Source organism: Pygocentrus nattereri, chromosome 9 (genome assembly GCF_015220715.1).
Source record: "Pygocentrus nattereri isolate fPygNat1 chromosome 9, fPygNat1.pri, whole genome shotgun sequence".
Classification (NCBI taxonomy): Eukaryota; Metazoa; Chordata; class Actinopteri; order Characiformes; family Serrasalmidae; genus Pygocentrus; species Pygocentrus nattereri.
Genome location: NC_051219.1, coordinates 30,135,890 through 30,161,221, shown reverse-complemented (window position 1 = coordinate 30,161,221; position 25,332 = coordinate 30,135,890). Strand labels below are relative to the sequence as shown.

General features: G+C 37.6%; 1 protein-coding gene across 2 annotated transcripts; it reads left to right on the top strand.

The window, feature by feature from the left end:
* The first annotated feature begins 5,037 nt into the window (after positions 1-5,037).
* pan2 (poly(A) specific ribonuclease subunit PAN2) lies at positions 5,038-21,292 on the top strand. 2 transcript variants are annotated; one of them, XM_017707098.2, is made up of 26 exons: positions 5,038-5,140; positions 5,722-6,010; positions 6,459-6,628; positions 7,502-7,622; positions 8,340-8,417; positions 8,837-9,107; positions 9,735-10,080; positions 10,527-10,623; positions 10,830-10,949; positions 11,099-11,218; positions 11,541-11,669; positions 12,814-13,013; positions 13,991-14,139; positions 14,391-14,494; positions 15,017-15,115; positions 15,732-15,814; positions 15,949-16,090; positions 16,826-16,963; positions 17,361-17,420; positions 17,506-17,596; positions 17,695-17,852; positions 18,396-18,539; positions 19,159-19,338; positions 19,427-19,520; positions 19,666-19,866; positions 20,024-21,292. In XM_017707098.2, the coding sequence occupies exons 2-26, from the start codon at positions 5,735-5,737 to the stop codon at positions 20,056-20,058; spliced, it is 3,606 nt and encodes a 1,201-aa protein (XP_017562587.1). In that variant the 5' UTR covers positions 5,038-5,140; positions 5,722-5,734; the 3' UTR covers positions 20,059-21,292. The 2 variants fall into 2 exon arrangements, with proteins under 2 accessions (XP_017562587.1, XP_017562596.1); XM_017707107.2 differs by lacking the exon at positions 5,038-5,140 and adding an exon at positions 5,331-5,631.
* The last annotated feature ends 4,040 nt before the right edge of the window (positions 21,293-25,332 follow it).

The window sequence follows — 25,332 nt, the reverse complement described above, 5'->3', positions numbered from 1 at the left end:
GAAACAGAAACATTATATTAAATATTAGTTAGTGGAAACTGTGTTGCTACCTTTGTAGGGAACTACACAAATTATGACCATAAAAAGTGAATAAGTGCTTTGTAATGAATAAGTTAATATAGTTAATATCAGATAAAGATTTCATATAACATAAACGTAAAATTATTTCCATTATTAAAGCTAGAACACATTGCAAAAACTGCTTTATATTTATACAAATCCAACATAAAGAGACCCTGAAGTTAAATACTCTAAGTGCACTTCAATAAAGAGGAAAAGGAAATCTGTTTTCTGAGTCTATAGAGACTGAGGCTGTACATGCATTGTTATTTATTAATAACATGTGAGAGTATTCATCAGTGATCTAGCAAGTTTATTTGGTTTCTGTTTCCCTTTTTAAACTCCATTGCTTCCCACTCACATGCCCATTCACTGCAGTAGAACTGCTGAGGTCATTGTGTCAGGTCCATTCCTGGACTTCTGAAAATGAAATGGGAAGTAAATATTTGTCCTTTTAGATTATGTAAAGCCTTGATGAATGGGCTTTTGTTTTAAATGTTATGCGATCTGTGCATGTGTGAACTTCTGAAAGGCCTGTGACTAAAACGTCATTTCTCATTAAGGCTTAACATCAGTGCCACGGGTGAGGAATAAATGCTGCCTATATGTGCTTTAAAACTAGGTATTAGTTTATGAGCAGTATGTCAGTGTGTGCAAAAGTCCTTCCATTACTTATTTTATGACTTAAAATCTGGAAAATAACAGAAGACATAACAGAAAATTACACAGGAGCCTCAACACCCTCTTATAATCTCATTTTTTTTCAGCATTACAACTTCCATTCTTTTTGGGAAACCAGCTTTTGTTTTTTTGTTTTTTTTTTTCAAAGAAATCTGCTGGGATATTTTTCCACACTTTCAAAGTTCAGACTTAGAGGTCTGTTGTATTTACTGCTTCTCATGATCCAATAATCCCAAACACATATTCAATCATGTTGAAGTCTGGACTCTACTCACAAATAGATCTGCATTCAATAGAAATACTTAATATAGTAGAGTTGGCATATACAGACTTTGTTACCTCAACATAAAATGCACAGGCAATGTCAAAATATTTTCAGTCAGATAACCCCTTTTGTTCATTTTTTTAATGTAACTATGTCAGCAGTCATGGGCTTGGGCTTATTGCAAGTTCCAATGAAAGCCTGAGTTACTGCACAAATTGATCTGGCAGAATTTCCATCATTGTACATAGAGACTCTGATATTCCTAGAATTCCATAATCAATTTCCTCATCTGAAAACTTGGTGAAATATCATGCTCTTTTATTGTGGTTAGCGGTGCATGTGCTGAGCTTTGTTCACAGAGGAAGTGAGACTGCAGCCATGTGTAAGTCATTCATTGAGATAGTCTCTGCGTGTTGCTTTTTACGTCACCAGCTGCCTTTACAGAAAGAATATTACGTAACTGTATGGCTTGAGCTGCCCCACTAAATTCCCTTCAGTAGGATTGATCAGTTAGATTAATAACTTTCAAAAAGTACAGTGGCAAAAATACCAGTGAATTATTATATTCTCACACTATCGTTGTATGATATGATAAAGGACCTTCCCATCTTATCAACTATGAGCTTAGCAAAGAAGATGGAGGAAATTTTATTTATACAGTGTCCTAGAATTAGAGATAGATTCAGTCATAACCTTATTACAGCAATAATATTATCATCTGTAAACTAAATAATGTATTAACATTTGATAAATTGTATTTTGTAGTAATTTCTAAATTAAGTAAAAATTATATATTGTTAAAAACAATCTTGGCACAAGTATGTTTTGCTTGTATAATCACCATATATTTTGTATATAATACAAATAAAGATAAACAAATCAAAATGTAACAACAATTTCTTATTTTCAAAAATGTAGTCGATATCTTCTATGCTAGGTTGAAGAATGTAGTTCCAGATTTCTTCTGGATGCTCCAGTCATCACTTTGATAAGATAATAATAATAATGATGGGCTTCTTTGAGGAGAGGCTTGGAAATGGTTAAACACATTGACGTATAAAATCAATACTAATTATATTAATATTTGTTATTTTATTATTTTTTTGAATGTAAGCATTTTCTGAGCAAATAAATACTTGCTGCCCAGATTCAAATGTTATGCAGATATTGTAGTATGCCATACTATATTATATAATAATATGTAGTTATGTATAGTTATACAGTACATAAAGTATATAGTACACTTCAATTAATCTAATATTTATTCTTTGTTTAATTTAATCTGTGTTTAATGTATGATCTATAAAGTTCTTTAGTAGTGCAAAAAAAGTACACCTTTACAACTGATAGACTGCATGTGAGCTCTGTATGTCCTGCACTTACACCATGGCTGCATCAGAATGGCTACTGTATCTGTAACTAGTTGCCAAAAACAATTCTTGTTATGTTAAAGAGACCAGTCCTAACATCCTGTTTTTGTTTTTACTTTCTTTCTTTTGTTTTCTGGGTTTCCACCATCACAGAGATTTAAAAAAGGTGCTTTTCACATGTTCGGTAAGTTCGTCTCAGACAACCTTTTTTCACATTGAGTTGAGCTGTGGGAGTTCACCTAATTGTGCATGCCCATTATCAATAGTATAATAGTACATCAGCTATCTGACTGGCAAATATATGGAAAATAACCTTAGAGTTGCCAAAATTAACAATGTGTTACATTGTTGAACATTCAAAATGTACTTCAAATGTTTAAGTACTACCAACTTTCACATGTACTGCTGGACCATTCATCATGACATTTTTACATATTATAAATGGACAGATGTTTTTTTTTTGTCATGTAAAAAAGTAATACCAATACAAATCTTAAACAATGTGAATCTTAAATCTTATAGTGCTCTGGGATACTAGCCTTAATTTCATGAACTTGGGCGCCCAAGACTTGACACTGCACAAGACCAGTGAAGGTTATCCCGTCTGGTCCAAACCAACAAAAGGGCAATTGCAGTGCAAGACACATAAATTTGTGTTGATGGCTACTGAAGAGATGTGTCAGTGCATCACACTGTGCTGCACATGGAGCTGCGTACCCACAGTGTGACCCCCAGTCCACTGTTGAAAGTGCTAACAATGAGCATGTAAGCGTCAAGACTGGAGCTTTGAACAATGGAAGAAGGTCTCCTGGTCTGATGGGTCCCACTTTGTTATATATCATGTGGATGACTAGATCTGTGTGTACTATTTACCTGTAGAAGTGATGGCACCAGGATGCACAGTTGAAAAAAAAAAACAAGCTGGTGGTGAGAGTGTGACGCTCTTGGCAATGTTCTGCTGAGAAACCCTGGGTCCAGGCATCAATGTGGGTGTCATCCTTTGCTGTCTAGGTAAACCCCTTCATCGTAATAATATTCCTCAATAAGTGGCCATTTTCACCAGGATAACACGCCCTGCCACAGTGCATACATTGTTTGAGAATGGTTTAAGGGACATGATGAAGGGTACAAGGATGTTGCCCTGACCTCCAAATTCCCCAAATCTCAATCTGATCAAGCATCTATAGGATGTACTGGAACAAGAAGTCTGATTTGCAGTGGCTCAACATACAACTTACAAGACTCAAAAGATCTCTTGCTAATATCTTGCTGCCAGATACATTATAGTATATATTAATGCTAAATGAATTAATAGAAAGGTAAAGCTAAGCACAATTAAAACTACATGTCATTGAATTACATTTGTATAAAATGCATCACAGTGCAACGCAAATGCTAGTAGTACACTGTAGTAGTCTAATAACTTGATTCATAATTCGATATTCTCACAATATTTTGAACTACATCTGAAAAAAGAAAAGTGATAACTGTGTCCATGTTGTTGGAAAGCTTATTAATGACACTAGAGCTTGGAGGAAGGAAGAGCAGTGTTGGAACTATGACACTTTCAAAACATTGTGTAAACAATAGACAGCATAGTTAATACAATTTCTATTCTTACTTTTTTTTTTTGCATCACTTTGTCTAGCATACAGAAATATAGACTTCCTTATTTTAGAATCCCAAATGGCATTGCCAAAGGTTGATGACACATCATTGACACCATTCAAAGCAGATGTCCGACCGTTGGTTATTCCATACATGATTTCACTGATGAGCAAGACTGTATTGTTGCTGCTGTAACAATACATGAAATTCCACGTCCCGTATGATTTTTGATTCTAAGGATAAGATTCTATTCGATTTTTGATCTTATGTGTTGAAAAGGTCTTGATTCTACAGAGTTCTTATTATATACTAAACAGACTGGCTGGTTCAATAACAGCTTCATTTCAAAATAATAGATTGTAAAGTCATTGTGCAAAATCTTGACCTTATAAAACACTGTAAAAACTAAAACCCTTATAAGTCTCAATTTTTGTCTCTCCATAACTGAACACACATCGACATGTCACAGCGTACTTTTTCATTGTTCTATGGCAATCGTAGTGCACTCGCCTATACAAGGAGCAGGGAACTGTCTGAGATCCAGCCTAGGCTCATTTCCACATTCCCAGTTGAAGGAGAATTACAACTATTTTTCACACTTTCTGCATCATTTAATCACTGACACGTAAACAAAGTCATTCAGCCTGGTTTGATGGGACGTGGATTTCTTTATAACGGTTGTTATAGGAATCAAGGGTTGTGATGTCTACCACACAAATATAGGCATTTTGTTCACTATCCAGCATGTGAATGGCTTTTGCTGACATCTTCATTAATTAGATGGAAATTCTGGAAAGTAGATGGGTTTCCCCGTGAAATGCTTCAGACGTCTGATTCCTATCACCACCACTGTGAACAGTTCTGACTAAGTTTCTCTAGAATGAAGCATTTCACATCAAACCACTCTCAATGACTTTGTTTGCATCTTAAAGATCACATTCAAACCGATTTTTGAAAAGTCAGCGGAATTTCCCTTTATTTTATTACACAAACCCACCACCACCACCAGTTCACGTCCCACGGTCCCGCGGTGGTTAAGGTGACCTACGTGCAGTCTCTTGTGTCCCGGAAGCAGAACCCGACCGTGTTGTTATTGTTTTGAATGGCAGGAGTGATGAGCGCAGCAGCTGCAGCTAATTTCCTTCATATTCTCAAAGTATGACCATTAACGCTTTATATATGTCATCAGATGCAACTCGGAACCCATCGCACATTTAACTTTGTGTCTTAGAATCATTTTTTGGGAAGGAAAAGCAAAAGTGCTACGGGAAGTGTGTAGCTTTAGCCTGCTAAGCTAGCTAGCGGTTAACAGACTCTACAATCTCTACACGTTAGCGTCAGAAGTCTTAACACGCTCATGTTTTGGTGCATGTTTAAGCTAATAAAAACGACATGCCATTGGGTTCTAGCTGTAGAGATACCTGACAAATCGACTTTGCAAGTTGCGGTTTTGTGTTTTTGGTTTGCCATGCACTGCGAAAGTGGGTTTAAACTGGAATCAGCTTCTTATTCACCAGGGTCTTGTGCAGAATGTCACGTTCTGCCTTAAATGGTGCCAGAATATTAACTGCTGCACCATTTAAGGTGGAACGGGAATAGGAAGCCAACTGGTAGTGCCTCTTATTTCAACGTTATCTGAGCACCTAGGTTAGCAGTCAATACTGGCTTGCATTTTTGGCTTCGGTCACTAGGAACATGAGCTTATGTGTCCCGTTTATTTCTCTTTTCACTCCACAGTAGCACCGTCCTCATGATGAACTTCGAGGGTTTGGATCCGGGCCTGGGCGAGTATGCACCAAGCCTGCACGGGACCCTGGAGCCCGGCTTGGATTCGACCCTCGATCCAGCTTTGCTCCAAGGCGTGGAGTTGGACCACGACGCCCTGGCCGTGCCTGTGTCCGAGTCAGTGCACCTGCTGGAAGGCATGTACTCGGAGCTTCATAGCGTGGCAGCAGAAGTCGGCATCCCTGTAACAGCTGTGCACTTTGACCTGCAGGAAGAGCTGCTGTGGATGGGGAACCACCGGGTACGCTGACACACTCGACCACATATGACAATGTCCATTGTTGTCAGCGTAGCCACTGTTGTGAAAATGCAGGCAGTCTAATCTGACAGTTTGTAAAGTTTCCAGTTCCATCCTAGCCTGGAAGTTACGATTCGTTCAAGAGAATTAAGGTGCATTGACATCATTAAAAGTGGATGTGCATCCTGTGGAAGGTGTGATGCAGTATCTGGCCATTCCATGTTATTTCACTGATGAGTATTACAAGGTATTAGGAGGGTGTAAGGATGCACATGATTTCAGATTCAGTAAAATTTTTTTTATTCTGAGGTCAAAATTCTTTTAAATCCCCCAGATTCTGTTTGCAATACTTTGCAATACTTAATGTCAATGTCATTTCAATGCACCTTTTGAAAAATGATTTTTCAGTACTATATTGAAATTGTATCCCCCTTCCTTTCTTTTACCACAGGGACATGCAAGCTCCTTTTTCGGTCCCACCATGGGTCGCTACTCGTCTTTCCAGGTGCACCTGACCGATGATATCCGCCATATTCAGAGCATGGACACAGGTGTTCTGTTTCTGACCAAGAGCAACCTCAAGTGCCTTACTCGCGGAGGCCTCATCATATTTGACTACCCGTTAGTTTCTCCTTTTTTATTATGATGATAAAGTATTGCTCCATCAGTTAAATAATTACTCAATTAAAACAAGCCTAAAGCTCTGGGATCTAGCTGCATAGGAACTGAAGACTTCTCTGTCTAGTGCAGTCTTACTGTTACCAATGTAACAGAATAGAATTAAAAACAGGAAAAAGTCTAAATTTTACTCAGTTTTAATGACTAAAATGAAGCGGAATAAAAGTAGTCTTTTTATCAAAAATATTTAAAAATTACTTAAGTATAAGTAATATTATGTGAAAATATGTAATTTTCTTCCAGAGAAGAGTCGTAGATCACAGTGGATTGTCATAAAATTGTCTTTTTTTTATTTTAAGTAGACCGTGCCAAAAGGGAAATTTCTGCATAATTTAGTCACAGAGATGTAAACAAAGTCATTCAGTGTGGTTTGATGTGGTGTTGCAGGGGTCACAATGCCTGCAACACAAATTGAGACTTTTTATTCACTATCCAAAACAATTACTGAACTTACATGTGTCTTCTGAGTTTTATATGTAATATTGATTATGATAAAATAATGATAAACCTGACAAAGATTTGGCCATTTTCTCTCCTTAGACCTCTGGTTCCTATCACCACAACTGTCAAGCATTCAGATTCGGTGTCTGTAGAACAGAGAATTTCACATCAAGCCCCTCTGAATGACTTTGAATGTTTATATCTTACTGGCTGAATTATGAACTAATTTTGAAAAGTGGTGGAATTCCCATTTAAATATACAAAGAGTCAAAAACAGATGATTTTTTCTAGAGCTACATGAAACTGGTTAACATAGCAATTGATAAAATGTAAATAATAACTGAATTGTGTGCTTGTGTATGATCAATACTGCAGGATGGAAGAGGGCACTGACATGCACAGTTTGCTGCTCACTGACAATAACACACTGCTCATGGGAGGCTTGCAGAACTACGTTGCTGAGTTGGATCTGAATACAGTGCAGGAGACACAGAAAGTAAGATTACTTCACTCGTGTAATAAGTGTCCATTCAAAGAAAAGTTATGTTTCACTGAATGTGTGTTTTTTCTCTGTAGAGGACTGCTGTCAAGATGTACAGCCACTTTGTTGACTGAGATTGTGTTTAGACAGAATGGAGCAACTTATAGAAAATAAAGAGGACATGTTTAGTACAGTTGACACATTGTCAGTTTGAAAAGATATTCATAGTTTAAAGCACATTACACATTCCTTACAAACAGTTGTGTGCAAAAGTATCAACACCCTTAGTAAAATTACATGCTTTTTTCTCCAAGTGAAAATTCTCTACAGGAAACTTAAATATGAGCAAATTTTAGTTCACAATTTCTATTTGTTTGCTGAGTTTAGCAAAATGGAAAAAATAAAAGACAAAAATATATGCCATACATATGCCAACTTTTGCACGGGCTACATGTTTTTTTTTTCCTCAAGTGTGTTAAATTTAATTTAAAATGTGCTTTCTGTTAATTTTCACTCAGAAAATGAACAAAACATGTAAAATATTTATGGTATGGTATATTGTATAAAACATTGTGTAGTTACACTTTATACATTAACCTTTGCAATTTAGGAATTAGAGGAAGGTGAAATGGATTAAAAACAGGATTCAGAAGAAATACTTAGTATTGCCATCAATTTCCTCTTCAGTTCAGGGTTTTCACATTCGCACATTCATTTACTGTTATGATGTAGTTCACAGTGGAGGTTCCTGGTGTGGCCATCATGAGGCAGTCCAATCGTTTCTTCTTCTGTGGTCACACATCTGGAAAGGTAAGAGGAAAGTGAAACCGAATTCTTCCATGTGGTGTTGCAAGAAAACCTCCTTTCTCTGAAACAGTAGCTTGTTGTTTATTGTGAAGTGTTTTTTTTTTAAGTCTCATTGTTGTAAGCTGTCTAGAAAGCACAAAGGCAGCATCATGTAAAATAATCCTGACTTGAAAATGGAGTGAAAAAGCGAGTAACACCAGCACTCACAGTCTCCATATATAAATATATATATATATATATATATATATATATATATATATATATATATATATATATAATATGCTTTTAATTTCTTATGACTTTAAATGGTCAGATCTGGACTGCAGCTCTCTTAGGCCTGTTGGGGATTCTGCAGTTTCTCTTTTCAATATTAAATAAAGTGCTCTATAGTCTTCCTTTCTTTCTCTGTTGTGGTGTGACAGGTGTCTTTGAGAGATTTGCGCACGTTTAAAATGGAGCACGAGTTTGACGCTTTCTCTGGCAGTCTGTCAGATTTTGACGTGCACGGCAACCTGCTGGCAGCGTGCGGCTTCTCAAGCCGTGGCCTCAATGGCCTCTCCTGTGACCGCTTCCTCATGGTGTACGACCTGCGCATGATGCGGGCTGTGACACCTCTGCAGGTGCATGTGGACCCCCTCTTCCTCCGCTTTATTCCCACCTACACTTCCCGCCTAGCCATCATCTCCCAGACGGGTAAATCATGAGAATTGTTGCCAAAGTTAGTGTAATGCTGCAAACATAAACAGTCAAGATAAACACGCAGGTTAATGATTTCTGTTGAAGGAAAAAGTACAAGTCTGTCATTTTTGGTTTATTTTAGCTTATTAAATGTAATTATCATGCTTGTTGTGTTTACTCTGCAAGTACTGTAGTACTGGGGGGTATTTCACAATGCAGAATATTTTGTTCAGCCAGAACTTAATCCTAAAGTCAAACCTGTCTAATAGGAAAAAAAGCTGTACAACATTGCCATTTGACAGACCTCATCTATCTGAGAAATCCTGCCTTGTGAATAGCCCCCCTGGTTTATTTAATTGTTTATTTATTGGAAACAAATCATAAATACATACATAAACAATGTGCTGTAATTACTTATTATATATAGTCATTTCTTGATAAGTTATCTGTCTGTGACATTAATACAATAAAACAACTAATTTTATTATAACTTTGTTCTCAATCTCAGTCATTAGCATTTACAGCTCTTTACCGCTGACCAAGAGCAACTGCCCTAAATTTGTCTCATACATTACAGTGCAGCACCAATAGATCTAGTATCTCACCGTTATATCTTTAAGTGTACAATGTCTCCCCCTATAGGTCAGTGTCAGTTCTGCGAGCCAACTGGTCTTGCCAATCTTGCTGACATCTTCCATGTGAACACGGTGGGCCAGCTGCTCATGAGCTTCGATGTGTCGTCGAGCAAGCAAGCTCTGGCCTTTGGCGACTCAGGTGGCTGCGTGCATTTGTGGTCCAGCGCCCCGGAGGTCTCCTTTAACGATTACTCACGAGAGACTGAGCTAGCCCTACCCTGCCTGGTGGACTCTCTCCCTCAACTGGACTGGAATAATGAGCTGGTGCCTCTGTCTTTGCTGCCTATGCCTCTTACAAATACAGAGCCTCTGCTCTCAGACTGGTCAAGCAACCTCGTCACTCCGAGCCCCAGGTATCACTCATCTACACTCTCTCTCAGCCTTTTGTCTGTGTGTCAGCGTTGCAAATGGTTATTCAGTATTAATTGACTAATCGAATGATTATGCTTTCTGTCAAAATTCATTCTTTGTGACAAGTGATGTATTTTATGGTGCACCAGATCTATATCCCTTATCCCTCCTAGAGCATGTTGCAGTTTGTCACAATGTTACCTTGTGTATCATATATGAGTTATAGAGCATTATAAAATACTTGTTTTTAAAGGTCATTTTTTGTTGTCCATAATTAATATTGTTGGTGCTTAATTGACTGATTATCAGCTACCCAAAGTCTATACTGTGTCTTATTAATACTAAAGATTCTTTGTAGTGTGCATTTTGAATCCCAGCGGGTGTTTTCCTGTGTAGGTCTACACTGTTCTGCCTTTTAGTAGCTTATGTAAAAGTTGTGCTTTCCCAGACGAGCACCACCTGTGGATCCAGAGATCCTGAGGACAATGAAAACGGTTGGGTTTATTGGATATGCCCCGAACCCTCGCACACGTCCCAGAAATCAGGTATATGGTTATCCGTCCCTGATGTTATATTCTAATGGTACTATTATTATTAAACTAATTTATTGTTGACTATACATGGTTTCAGTTTCATTCATTTTTACAGTTATTCACTGTTTAGCTTTGAAAGCTGGAACATTTGGACCACTTCCTTTAGTTTTTCATTTTGTATAAAATACAAAAGACTGTTTTATCTATGTGTTCGTCAGGTCCCCTATAAGATAAAGGAGGTGGAGCTTGAGTATGACAGCTATAACCAAGTACCAGAATCTCCAATTGGTCGAGATGAGGAGCCTCACCTTTACATGGTGCCAAAGAAGTATAGAAAGGTACTCAGTTGTTATAGTGCATTGTAACTGGTTCCCCTCTGCACTGCACAGTTTGTGTTCCAGCACACCAGATTAATTTAATCAGCATGAGCTTAATTTATCAATATCCTAAGTGCTAAAGAATTACTTAACAACATTATATCCACTAGGTCACCATCAAGTACTCCAAACTGGGCCTGGAAGACTTTGACTTCAAGCACTACAACAGGACTCTGTTTGCTGGTCTGGAGCCTCATATACCCAATGCTTACTGTAACTGTATGATCCAGGTGGGACCACAGTCACTAAAACTTGCATCAGAATTGCAAAGTCTGTTCCTGAATAAAGAAATTTGCTTAGGCACATAAAAATAAAATAAGAAATCTGGGAAAAAATGAATCCTGAAATTCAGGATGAGTGCAACCTTTTTGGTGACTTCTATGACTTGAGGAATTGCCAAGAGAAATGTTCACATCTTCTCATAAATCACAATGTTATCCACAAAATCCCTTGGAATTTGAATGAGGAATATTGGAAATTCACAGTGTTAGCTGGGAAAGGTACGCATCACCTCTGTGGTTAATGATTAATCTTTCTCTCCCTGGTGGGAAGGTGCTGTATTTCCTGGAGCCGATCAGGTGCCTGGTGCAGAATCACCTGTGCCAAAAGGAGTTCTGTCTGGCCTGTGAGCTTGGCTTCCTCTTTCATATGCTGGATCTCAGCAGAGGAGACCCCTGCCAGGTATCTTATCACTTACAGGTCATATGATCCCACATCATTCAGGAAATTCTTTATATACAGTCTTCATGCCGTATTACATTACTGTTAATGTACATCCCAGATGCAGAAGAGGTAGTGCATCACATTCCTTAAATATTCCAGTATTACTCTACTTGCAAATTCTGTTGTTGTAAAGCAGTGTTTTCCATATCCATTCCTGGATCTGGAAAACACATCAGAGAATCTGTGAAATATGCAATGTATTTCACTTTCACAAAAGACATGTGATTATACAGGCTGTTTTATATACTCTGTCTTCACTAGAGTAAGCATATAATGTTAGCAAACAAGCCAGCACGTTCAAATGAGAGAATATTTCATCAGATTTCTGTAACAAGCTGCAGTTGTTTGAGCTGCAGAGTTGTAAACGTAAATGTAAACGTTCACGTCCATTAACTTTGTGCAGTACCGCACTATAGGATTTTTAGGTAATCCTCGTTTGCAGTAAAATAAAGGTTTTATCCTTTGCTGAATATTCTAACAAACGGTTGTAACACGGTTTTAACAATAAATGGTCTTAAACGCTGCTAATAGAACCTTTAACCCTGAAGATGGCAGATGGCTGGTCACACAGCTATACACACTATCTCGCCTAGAGAATTGGCAAAGAAAAGAAAGATTTAAGACAAATGTCGATTATTTAGAGGTGAATGGACAGACTTATTCACCTTTATAAGCAGCTAGTGTCCTGATATGTTTAATTGCAAAAAGAAACATGTCAAACATTACAAAGTCTCCAAGGTTTTGCAAACCAGTTCCTTCATATTTTTCATAAGTTTTTGGACTCCAGTTTTGGGAGCTCCTCTTTTTTCCCTTATTTTCCTTTGACTTTCTCCTTCTTTACGCAAGTGGAATATTTTATCTAAAATGTCCTCAGACAAAGTTCCTGAAATATGAATCATTTATACTTAATAATCTATTTGACAGGAAATTACATAAATGAAAGTGGTCTTTGAACTGTACATGGCACTGTAAGCTCTAGATGATACTGAATGTCTTTATTAACTGGATCAGATGTGTTATATTAGTGCTGGAGCTAAACTTTGCTATGGATATGGAGATGATGCAGGAAACTGATGCAAAAGGCATTGCTTCTTCTCCCTAGGCCAGTAATTTCTTGCGTGCATTCCGGACCATCCCTGAGGCATCTGCGCTTGGCCTGATTCTAGCTGACTCTGACGAGCAGACAGGGAAGGCCAGATTGGGGAGGCTGATCCAGAGCTGGAACCGCTTCATCCTCACACAGCTGCACCAGGAGACCCAGGAGCAGGAAGGACCTCAGGCCTACAGAGGAACCAGCAGCAGGTGAGAGGTCACCTTTGCAGAGCTTCTTCAAGAGGCCATATGTTTGATCACAATATAGACCAGTTCAGTACCATTGTCTGAAACGGTCCATCATTCAAAAGTCATAAAATTAGCAGCACATGCCTTCAGTGCCAAGATAATAAGACACACGCTAACCATGCAAGATGCTGAGAAATTAGTTCATGCTTTCATAAGTTATTAGACTGCTGTAATGTGTTGATGGTTCAGCAGCAGCCAGACCTTTTTATTCAGTTTAAGCTGGCTTCCTATTATGTTCAACATTGACGACGAGGTATTTCTTATGTTATTGAGAGCTCTTGGTGGCTGAGCTTCAGCATATCTCACTGATCTTCTGAAGCACTATAGCCCATCCAGATAACTTTGCTCAGCTGAGGCGGAACTGCAGATTCTAGAATAACTTGCAGCTCAGTTCATTATAGATCATTATCTTATTTAGCTCCTGAATTCTGGAAAGACATTCCAGAGAATATTAGGAATGCAATCTCTTTGTGTTTTTAAATCCAAATTGAAAACTATTGATTAATTTTTTTAAATTAAATGTTTAAAACTGTCTATAATTCTTTTTCATTTAGACTGTAGTGTTTTTGTCTTTCTAACGTTTTACTTACATTCACATACATTCATACTCTATTTTTGCGTCTATTACTAGGGCTTCTGGGCTGAAAGATGTTTGGGATGATGTCAATCTTATGTGTTATAATAAAGAAAAATAATAACAACGTCAAAACCAACAAGATATTGCGGTGTTCTGCCAAACCCCCTTGGAAATGCCTCTAATGTCACATTTGGCATAAATTTGGATTTAAACCACTTCAGGCCTGCTGTGGTTTAGTAGTGCCCACTGTGCCAGCCTGTTTGATTGACCTGCATAAATATTATTCACATTGGACAAAATAGTTTGCCCTGGTAGTAGTAAAGGTTATCTGACTCTTAGTGTATGTATGTGTGTGTTACAGTTCTCTGGGCTCGTCAGGGGAGTCTGTGATTGGCAGGCTGTTTGGCTGTGAGGTGGAGAACAGCAGTCTGTGTCGCTGTGGAAAGGAGACGGTGCGGTCTTCTCTCACTCTGCTCTTCACCATGCACTACCCTGAGCAGAGCTCCGTCGGTTAGAACACTCCCTATTACTCTATTAAGCTTCAGTAGGGCACTATAGGGAAATGGAATTGAATTTGAGCAAGAACTTCTTTAAAGACGTAGTAGAATTTAGTTCAGGCATAATAGCTGCCAAAAAGCAGCTGTAACATTTGCCCTTTTCTTGTCTCCTCTTTCCATTCATTCCAAGCGTTTATAAGAAATCAGTACTTCAACATGAGTGACACACATTATTAAAGGTACTAACTGGTAGGTTTTTTATAGACAAGGTCCAGGAGTACGACTTCACTGAGATCCTGAAGAAGAGCATCTGTCTGGAGCAGAGCACACAGGCCTGGTGTGAAAACTGTGAGAAATATCAACCTACAGTAAGTTTCTCTCTTTGTGCATCTTGTGTTTCTATTTTTTTTTTTCCTTCTCCTTCTGTTTCTGGAAACTTTACGCCAACCTTTGACATTAGATAAAATAGTATCTTTAAATAATTACTTATTTTTTAAATTATTTACTTATTATTTTGAAATAAATACTTTTTAAAATAAAATCAATACATTGACTTAGTACCTCAAAATGTTGACTTGATATTTTGATGTGAGAGACTGAGTCATTAAATTTCAAAGTATTAGTAGTTATTTCAGGATGATAAGTCTTTATTATGAGACACAAAGTCATTATTTTGATATGAAGTCATTCTTTCAACATATGAGGTAAATATTTTTAGAAAATCATTATTTTCACATTTCATAGAGGCACTCGTAGTAATTATTGAATAACAAATGTTTTATGACCAGAATAATAATCTTATTATTTGAAAAATACATTTAGCCAATGGTCTGGCTTTCTTTGATTTCTGCTGTGTACACTCAGGCATATGTGTATCTGTGTGTATTCAGGTGCAGACCCGGAACATCCGCTGTTTGCCAGATGTGCTGGTGATAAACTGTGAGGTGAACAGTGTTAAAGAGGCAGAATTCTGGAAGGCCCAAGCAGAGGTCAGCACATTTCCAGTCTGTAAAGAATCTTTAAAAAAATCTCATCATGGGAGTGGGAAACAATGACACTTTAGGCCATCAGTGGTTTGGTTTTTTGTTAACCTTGAAGCCCTATGGGTCTACGATTCATCATTCTCAGATCTAGATCATTTGGATATTTGTTTCATAGTAGTTACTGAAAAATAGACATGCTGATATCACAATTCTCAACACAAACATTCTTGTTAGAAGGATAGTAGTGGGCAGTATACCAGCTGAAATTCGTAAGGTATGAGCTTCACCTTAATCATAATAGTGTGCAACAAATGATTACAGGTAGTTTGATGTACAAACAGTGCAAACCATGCTAATGATGATGAGTAATAATCATGAGTAGGCTCATACTGAATACACACGCGCACACACACACACACACACACACACACACACACACACACACACACACACACACACTTTCTAAGCCGTTTCTCCCTCAGGGTCGTGGGGGGTGTTGGAGTCTATCCCAGTGGTCACATACTGAATAACACATCTTAATATTCATAACTGAGTAATAAGACTGCTTGTCCTGAGGGTAGGTGTTCTACATTGTGAGGTTGTTCATGTTTTTGCTGTGCAGTTTGCATTCAACAAGGCCCTCAAGAAGGAGGCAGCAGAGCCTCCGAAACCCAAGGAGCCTCTCCCTACAGAGTGGTGCATAGAGTAAGACTCATCTGCTGCACATGGAATTTTTTTTTATCTTACTCTTGTAAAAGTCACCAAAAAAACCTTTTTTAATTCTGGACGATATGTGTTCATTTTATTTCTGATTATTTTGATTTCTGTCATTTGAGCAGTGATGTGCTCTGCAATGTGGAGGGCTTGTCCTCTGACACTTGTGCAGAAGACCTGAGGCACGTGTGGATCCCACTCAGTATGAAGATGTGTATCAGTAAAGCTCATGGTCTGGAGGTATGCAGCTGGCCCGAGGGTGAGGAGGTAAGAGATGAACCTTCCACAAAGTCCACTGCTAATAGATGCACTTTAAGTCAAGTGTGAAACACCTTCAGAGCTGTTATTGTTTTTTGTTCTTGTACAATGATTCACAACTCTCACAGCTGACCAATCAGCGAAACAATTGTGCAAAACAGACCTGACCAGCCAGCTAAAGAAAAACAGTGTGAGACATGCAGCAAAAACTATGAGCAACAGTCAACCACCAGCGCTCACTGACAGCCTAACATCATCTGGCGCACACAAGTCAGCTTGATGTGTCGGGGCCTAAAGCTCACACAGACTCAGCCTTCCCCTATGTTGCTTAGCAGTAGACATTTAGTCTTCTATAATGGCATTTAGCCCCTTAAGCCTTAAACTGTATGCTTATTATTTGGTAGCTAATATGCCAGGAAAATGAGGTCTGGACTGCGTACAAACCCTTACAGATTAAGGGTTAAACTGCAGGTTGAATATTCTTAAAACTTACTACTGAGTAACTCCTATGAGTTATTTAGCAACTACTGTGAATCATATGTTTATATGTAATGCATTCACAGTCTACAAGCAAAACAATGCATTTTAATTTTTTTTGAAACAGCAGTTAATGGATAGATCACCTCAGCTTATTTTGTTGATTTTGCTACACATTTAAATGAGTTTAAAAATCCCTCATTATTTGTCCTTTAGCTATTGCTAGACTATATATTTATGCATATTACGCTCTTTTCTATCCTTTAGTTAAGTGCGGAGGACGAGGCAGAGGGGGCTGCTGTGTATGACCTGGTGGTCACTGTGCCCCACATCCTTGATGCCCGTACGGGGGGTAACCTGGTAGCCCATATCAAAGTTGGTGAGACATATCATCAGAGGAAAGAGGTAAGAGACTTTAAGCAGAAATTCATTTGAGGTGCTTGGGTGGAATCTGTGTAGTGAATTCAAAGAAACCATCCAATTGGTCTTCTTAATTGACCCATTTGAAATAGCTTCTTTTGATGATATGAGAGACTGGCAGTTAACTGAACTATTGACTTGCATGTCTTCCTTGCTAGATGTAAGAGTTGTTTCTCTTTTAGTCCATTGCCTTAAGTTACACTTGCTTTTCACTTCCTTCAGAGGCTTAGTTTACTTTATCACTTTGCCTTCAACCATTTGCACAATTTTATAAATCACTTTGGATAAGAGCATCTGCCAGATTACTGGATATGTTTGGATTTAAATGCACTGGTTCTTGTATTTTCAGAAACGTGAAATAACATCTTTTGTCTCTGCATAGGGAGTAACTCATCAGCAGTGGTATCTCTTCAATGACTTCTTGATTGAGACTATTGATAAGGTAAAAATGGACTCTCGCCCATTGGATATAATTGTCTGCTTTGTTGTTTGGGTAAGAGACTGAAGAAAGTATTTGTGTCTTTCAGACTGAAGCAGCTCAGTTTGATGTGAGCTGGAAGGTTCCAGCCATCATATACTACGCCAAGAGGAACTACCACTCGAAATATGACCTACGCAGTGAGACCTGTTAAACCCAAATGTTCATAAAAATAAGATGCATTTTTATTTGTGGTCAGTCTTCTAACAAAATGCTCTACTGTATGTACCAACCACAGTTAAAAACCCCATTGAAGCCAGTGTGCTACTGACAGAAGCCTCGTTGGCACGAAAACAGCGGAAAAGTCATGCCACCTTCATCCCTCTAATGGTTAGCGAGATGCCGCAGGCAGGAGACCTTGTGGGACTGGACGCAGAATTTGTCACACTGAACCAGGTTCGATTTAACACATGTTCTAAAGTAGCTCTGTGTGAGGATTCATGCATTTGGTTCATATTTAAACTGTCACTATTGATATTAGTAATCAAGTACTAATTATTTTGACTGCTACTTGTGATGATTTTCATCAAGAAAGTAAATTTGATCAGTGTTTTTTTTTTTAAAGAGTATAATCAAGTAATTGTGACATTCCTGTTTACATTGGTTTACAGCTGTCTGTGCTGTTCAATTTTTAATAATTTACTTACTTATTTTTCAATATATTTCTTGTCACTGTTTTCAACAAAGCATCAGAATTAAGTAGACAGACAGCTTGTTTATATGCTAGGGTTGGGCTGATAGATGATGCCATTGTCCATTGTTGATGGCTGACAGACATAAGTACTTAGTACTATTATTTACTGAGATCTGAACTGCCAAATATGTATCTTAAGGAGTGTATTTATATTTCCTTTGTAAATGTAATGATACCACTACCTACAACAAAGCCTTTCCAACTTAAGATTTTCGGGTCTACTTTTGTGTTCATGGTTTTTATAGGAAGAAGCTGAGCTGAGAAGTGATGGGACCAAGTCCACCATTAAACCCAGTCAGATGTCTGTGGCTCGCATTACATGTGTGAGGGGACAGGGGCCCAACGAAGGAGTTCCTTTCATCGACGACTACATCTCAACACAGGAACAGGTGTGGCCTCTTTCTGCCTGTACTGCATTGTGTTGACCTATGTGTGATGTGGAGTAGATGTTTGGTTTTTGCTCTGTTTTCCCCAGCCCTATAGTATAAAACCAGTTTGCTTAGATCAGCGGATCAGTACATTTAAATCCTAGTTCTATTCTAAATTTAATTTCTAATTTGTTCTGAAGACAAGTTCTCAGCATTTAATTATATAAATCAGTTATGTTTTCTGGCTACTGTGCATGAACATGTTTAAACAAAACCAGAGTGCTTTTCCTGCTTGTGGCTTTAGCAACAAGCCAATTGGCTCCTATTATTAAAGAGTGGAACTGTCCCTGAAAGAAGACACCATGTTGAGTGTTACAAGCCATCACATTCATTTTTCAATCAGTAAAATCTTTCCTTGAATTATGTCTTTGGCCTTTGTCACCCTCTGAGGCACTAGGCAGCGTCAGTTAGCTGGGCAGCAGCCTCTTATTACGCTCTGGGACAATAATCTTTGCTTGTGAAAGGGATTTTCCAGTAATGCCCAAGATTTGTATTTTTAATTCTGTACCTTATAAAATTCAATAATTGCACTAAATGTTTAATTAAAAAAACTCCACCCAACCACACTCTTTTGTAACAGGTGGTCGACTACTTGACCCAGTACTCTGGCATCAAACCTGGAGATCTGGACGCCAAGATTTCCTCTAAACACTTAACCACTCTGAAGTCCACTTACCTCAAACTCCGTTTTCTGATTGACACTGGAGTGCGTTTTGTTGGCCATGGATTACAAAAAGATTTCCGGGTCATAAACTTGTTGGTGAGGTTGATATACACTATCTGTTTTTCTGTGGACTTTTAGTCAGTAAATTGTTAAAATGACGCATTACCATGTTTATTGTATTTAGGTGCTGAAGGATCAGGTAATAGACACGGTCTACCTCTTCCACATGCCCAGGAAACGAATGATCTCTTTGCGTTTCCTTGCCTGGTACTTCCTTGGTAGGTGCAGTGTATTTCAGCTTCTTTAACCTTCTGAACTTTTGCTGTCGAAGAACAAAGATACATATGACTGAACCATTACTCTTGCTCGTGAAACACACTGTAAAATCCCTTGGGTTTGTCTTATTTGCTTATTGCTCATCAGACTTAAACATTCAGAGTGAGACTCATGACAGTATAGAGGACGCTCGCACGGCCCTGCAGCTGTACAGGAAATACCTGGAGCTGAGCCGCGGGGGACAGGATGAGTTCCGAAAAGTTCTGAAGGGGCTGTATGAAAAGGGACGGAAGCTGGACTGGAAAGTACCTGATGTGGACTCTGCTGATGGTCAGGGTAGCCCAAAAGGTATGTGGAATATTGTACAATTCATATTTTTGTTTGTTCGTTTTATTACACTAAATACAACAATGTAAATTCAGTAACTGGCTGTTCACTTTGGTCATTTGAACTGTCATTAATCGAACACATGCTGCCTCTGTATTAATTGTTCTTTTTATTATAGGTACTGCTGTGTTCCCTTCAGTGCTTGGCTTATGATCAGAGTTAATTTCCTCTCACAATTCCAACAATCCTACCAAAGGGAATTCTCCCCATTTTTCGCTCATACATCAAGGACTCAGTATCACTGACAAAGCTAGTAGATAATTAATCGTAGTGATCTTTGTCAGGCTGTTACAAATACTGACAATATAAAGGCTTTATATACTGATTTGTGTCGGGGCAGGGGGAGTGAACTTGCAGTGAGAAAATTGCTTAAAAATGATGTGTCCTGATAAGCCTTTCTCCACTCAAGTGTGCAGTTTGTGTGCCATAGATGGAGAGGAGACACCTCTAGATTGAATTAAGATTTGTAAGTGGAAAAAGCAGAATGGAAACCTAACTAAAAATGACCTGATAGCAGTACATTTTGCTTGCATTTCATTCCATGTTTACATGATGTCCAGGATTGATACACACATCACATAATAGCCAATGCACATCTCTGTACTTGTTAACTCACTGGCTTAATGGTGTTGTTGGATTGCTGCAGTCAATTTTGTTGTTTTTCAGAAAAACAGATACCAAACTGAGCAGTAACTACACATGGTAGTCCTGTTTTGGGATGTTGAGATGTTGGCATGTCTACTTACACACAGAAAATATTTTTAAATGCATATTTAGATTTTTTTGATTTTTGTTCAACACAGTATCCCGAGCATCAAAAATATATAACTTGATGTTTGCTTCGATCTTGGACATGCATAGCATTAGCTTTTCATACTGATACAGCTGTAAAGTTTGCTTAGATCTGGTCATATTACATGTTTTGCTGATTTTGGTAATCTACTTGTAGTCCTTTACAGGGACTTAAATATAGTATTTTCTGCACAATTTTGCAGCATTTAACAATACAATGAAAATATTAGTGCATATTGGAAAAAATAAAATATAAAATGTGCCAGAACTTTTTGCACACACCATTTTCCCCCAATGTGTTAAGCTCAGCAAATAACCTTGTTTGGGCAATACAATGTGTAGAGGATTGTTCCCTCTGGAGGACGTTAACTTATTTTCACTTAGAAAAGTGATGACACGATTTGACAAGGGGTGTCCAGTTTTGCATATAACTGTATGCCTGTGGTGCCTGACATTGTACTTACTGAAATGTGTTACAGAATAAGTAGTTAAAAGCAAACAAAGTGTATTAATTATAACTTTTTTATCTGTTTTTGTAACCATAATGTGCACTGTGATAATGAGGCAGCTGAATAAAATATTTGACTTTTTGACATATCTGGTATTATCACTTTCTTTTTCTTGAGTTAATTGAAGATGGAAGGTTATACTCAGTTTTGGGCAGTGGCAGGGGTCTGTATAGATAAATGGCAGAAGTCAAAACATTTATTTTCTAGGCAAATGTTGGAGACCTAGGAGACTGTTGAACATTCTGTGGGCAGACACGGACCAACAGGACATTTATAATTTAAAATAAAAGGCTGGAAATCAGACACAACCAAAGTAAAGTAACTGAGAGGTGCACATTATGCAAACATTTGCATTACATTTTCATCATTGCTGCTTAAAAGAGGCTTGAAATCAGAACCAATGCAAAGTACCTGATTTGTTATGACTTCTACCTTCTTTTATTTTTGTGTCTGCATAAGTTTTACTTTTAATATTTTTTATCATTGCTGCCTGAATATATGGACTTCATCTTTGATCAAATCTAGGTTTGTTGTGTTACCTGGAACTGAGATCTTACTTAATCATGGTTTGTACTGCAAAACTCTTCACTGATGTAATGTTTTAGTCTACCAAATCTTAAATCGCATGTGAAGTTCTTACAGAGCTTATTTAGCCATCCTTTTGAAGATAAATCAGACATCTTGGGTTTGGCTGAGACGAAAACAAATCACTACTATTTTTTCCAAAAGCTCAACAATGTCTTCAGGAAGTCATTGAGAACTTGGTCTGGCAGAAATGGAGAACCATCACCAAAATTCAGTTACATATCTTGAGCCACACTGTTGAAGAAGTAACATCAATGGCTTCTGAACAATTTCAACACAGATTCCACTGAATCTCTCAGCTGTGAATAAAGTGGTTGAGTTTCTGGTCTTCTAACTCTCCCTGCAGAACACTGAACTGTTTTATTTGTGAGATATAAGATTCCACTTTGCTCTGTGATGCTGTCAACAATGGAACTTGCAATTTCACCAGGTGTTCGACAGTACTTCTTGAAATTCTCAAAACCATTACACCTGCATACTTTTTATCTTGAAGAACTGTAGTAACAAGCTGTGGAGCTGCTGAATCATAAGCATGGTGTCAAACATGGGATTTATCTTCTTCCTCACTGGTCTCTGCTCCAGTGTCCTGGTCAGGGCAGTTATCAGTTATCAATATAATCAGCATAGCTTTAAATGCTAATAGATTAGAAGAATATTGTGTGCATGCAAAACTGAATGAGAGGAAATGTCATGCACAATGTGTTTTGCCATTACACAGCATCCTCTTACCTCTGTCTGTGGTCACTGCCTCCATGTCTGATGTCATTTCCTCTTTGTTACTCTCTACAGTTTGTGCCATTGTGCCTTCGCTTCCACTGTCTGTTTCAAAAGCCAATCCCAAAAGCTGCACTGCTATTGAGTCCAATTTTGAATCTGTTTGCCACATGCAGGGATGTATCTTCTCTGTTTTTGTCACAGGTGCTGAAGAAGACTTAGGGTATTGAGCCAAAGGGTTTCTACCTATGGGAATAATTGTAGCATCTAAATTAGTTGTTTCCAAAGTTGTCTAGAGTTTTGGTTGAAGATTTTGTATTGGGTTCTACTGGAAGTTTCTAGTTTTCATGGTTCAAAGGAGCACACAGTACTGTACAGATGTCAGAGACCTTCTTTAATGTATTTAAGATCCAATCAAAATGACAATTTAATATAAGTTATTTGGTTATTAGGAGATATTTCTGTGTATATTAGATTTAAGCCAAAGGAAAATAAGTGAAAAAACTGAACTAAAGTTCAACAAATCCTAAAAATATACAGAGAGAATGGGACTCCTAACAACCTAGAAACCTAGTAGACCCCCAAACTCTCCTCATCTGATAAACAGTACTAAAAGCTTTCATATTTAAGAGTGAAGAGAGAATCAAGCTGCTTCAGATCTGAAAAAATCCACAGGCGTTTCTGTCCATCCTTCTACTGTGAGAAGACAACTCAGCACTATGGATCTGAAAGGATTACTGAGAAAAGCTGCTGGTGTTCAGAACAATGGACTGACTTCATCATCACTGAATGTGGGATTATATTCATTGTGAAAAGTTCTAAGACTGAACTTTGGACGTGTTAAAAATAGTTCTACAGATTTCTTTGAAAAACAAATCTCCTGAAAAGTATGAATGCAAAGAGTCGACACATCAAATACCAAAAAAAGGATATTTAGCTGTTGACACTTTTATGCGTAATTGTAAGTTAAATATATGTTTTCTTCTGAAATGAGTGAAAAATGAATAAACTGTACTAAATGGATGTTTTGACCAAAAAACAATTTGAAAAATTAAGGAAGAACATTTGCATCGTACTGTAATGTATCAGATCTCGGAAGGAAAAAGTTAACTCGATTGCATTGTGGGATGTGATGTGGTTAGCTTTGTACTGCTAACCGTGCAGTAATTGAGTCTTTAGGCAATTTGAGAATAATAGTTAGATGTTCCTCTTCAGTTAAATGAAATCAATCATTTTAAAGGTAATAGTTTTTTATTGAAATCAGATATCAGATTGCTATCAGTATAGTTTTGCATTCAGCATTTTAATATTGTGCACTAAAACTTGTAGACAATGTAGTATTTATGTGATATTTGTTCAGTGTAGAGGATGTGTGAACTTGACAGGGAGTGTTCAAACTTGCGTAAATCTACATAGATTGCTTTGATTTTTGTAAACCTGTAGCTGATAGTATTAAATAGTAATAGACAAACATATAATGGAATTAGCACTGTCATATCAAATCACACAAGTTCAACCAATGACACATGCTATGGATAAAGCTTGACAGCACATAGTCAGAAATTTTCTATCAGAACATCTTACCTGGTGCTAATTTGAAAATGACTCCATCCATCATGCTTTGATAGAGGGCTATTTGCTTCTTTATCCTTCTTATTGCATTCTTCCGGTCATCTAGATCTTTTAAGCTCTGCTCATACTTGGCATGTTTGTTCCTGTAATAATGCTGTAGCTACACAGAAAATTTCACATTAGTGAAAATCTCCACATTAATGTTAAATGCTGATATTCTGTATAAACATACTAATATAGCACTTTCCCATACATGACAAGAAGTAATCAGACACAGTTTTACAAGTAATACCCTTTTATGTCTTTCCTCCTTCGCTTCATCTACTTTCTTCTGTCGGTTGATTTCCACCAGCACCTCTTTATCTGCGGCTAGCTCCATCTCTCTCCACTTCTGTCTTCATTTGAAATTTAGAAAAAGATGTATACACAGTACTAAAGTCTGTTATTTTTCAAGAATATAAAACCAATTTGGTTGCAGACAAAAGTGTGCAAAATGATCTTGTTAGAGACGTACACAAAAAAATGTAATACCCCCAGTCATATTACATTTAAATTGAGTTTTTGGATCATCTAAGTGAAAACAAGTTAACACTTCCTCTACAGAGCACTACAGTGGCTGACATAAACACAAAACACAGTACAATGATATATGCATGGCAAACTCATAAATGTGATGGAAATTCAGGAAACCCTTTCATCAATGTGGCGACACCAGAACTACAAACAAACGTGCTGCAAAAACAGAAACATATGCAACTTCGGACATGATGCAAAGCCAGCCACAACGCAACGGAAATGTTTCTGGAAGGCTTCCAAAAATGAATGTGATAGAAAATCACTGACAGAAGCTTGAAATTATGTATAAAAAGTCTAAAAATACCTTTGGTGAATAGTTCGTCATATTTAAATTTACAGTCGTATGCAAAATTAATGAAGGAGCTTTTCTAAGTGAAAGTAAGTTAACACATCAGCAGAGAATTTAATGAACATATCGCTGCTGTTGGAACAACATTTTGTATCTCCAAAAACATAACTTTATAGGAGGAGGAGAAAACATATTTTACTTTTAATGGTAGTCAATGTAATCAGATGCTTTTCATTTTGGGCCATTGCTTTTCATCCATTCACCATGAAATTTACATACAATGCAAGAGGAACAGGAATGTTCAAATTTTGCCAAAAACTGAAAAATGTGAGGTTTTGTTCCAACAGCAACAACATATAAAAAAAATACATGAATAAAAAATAAAATGTG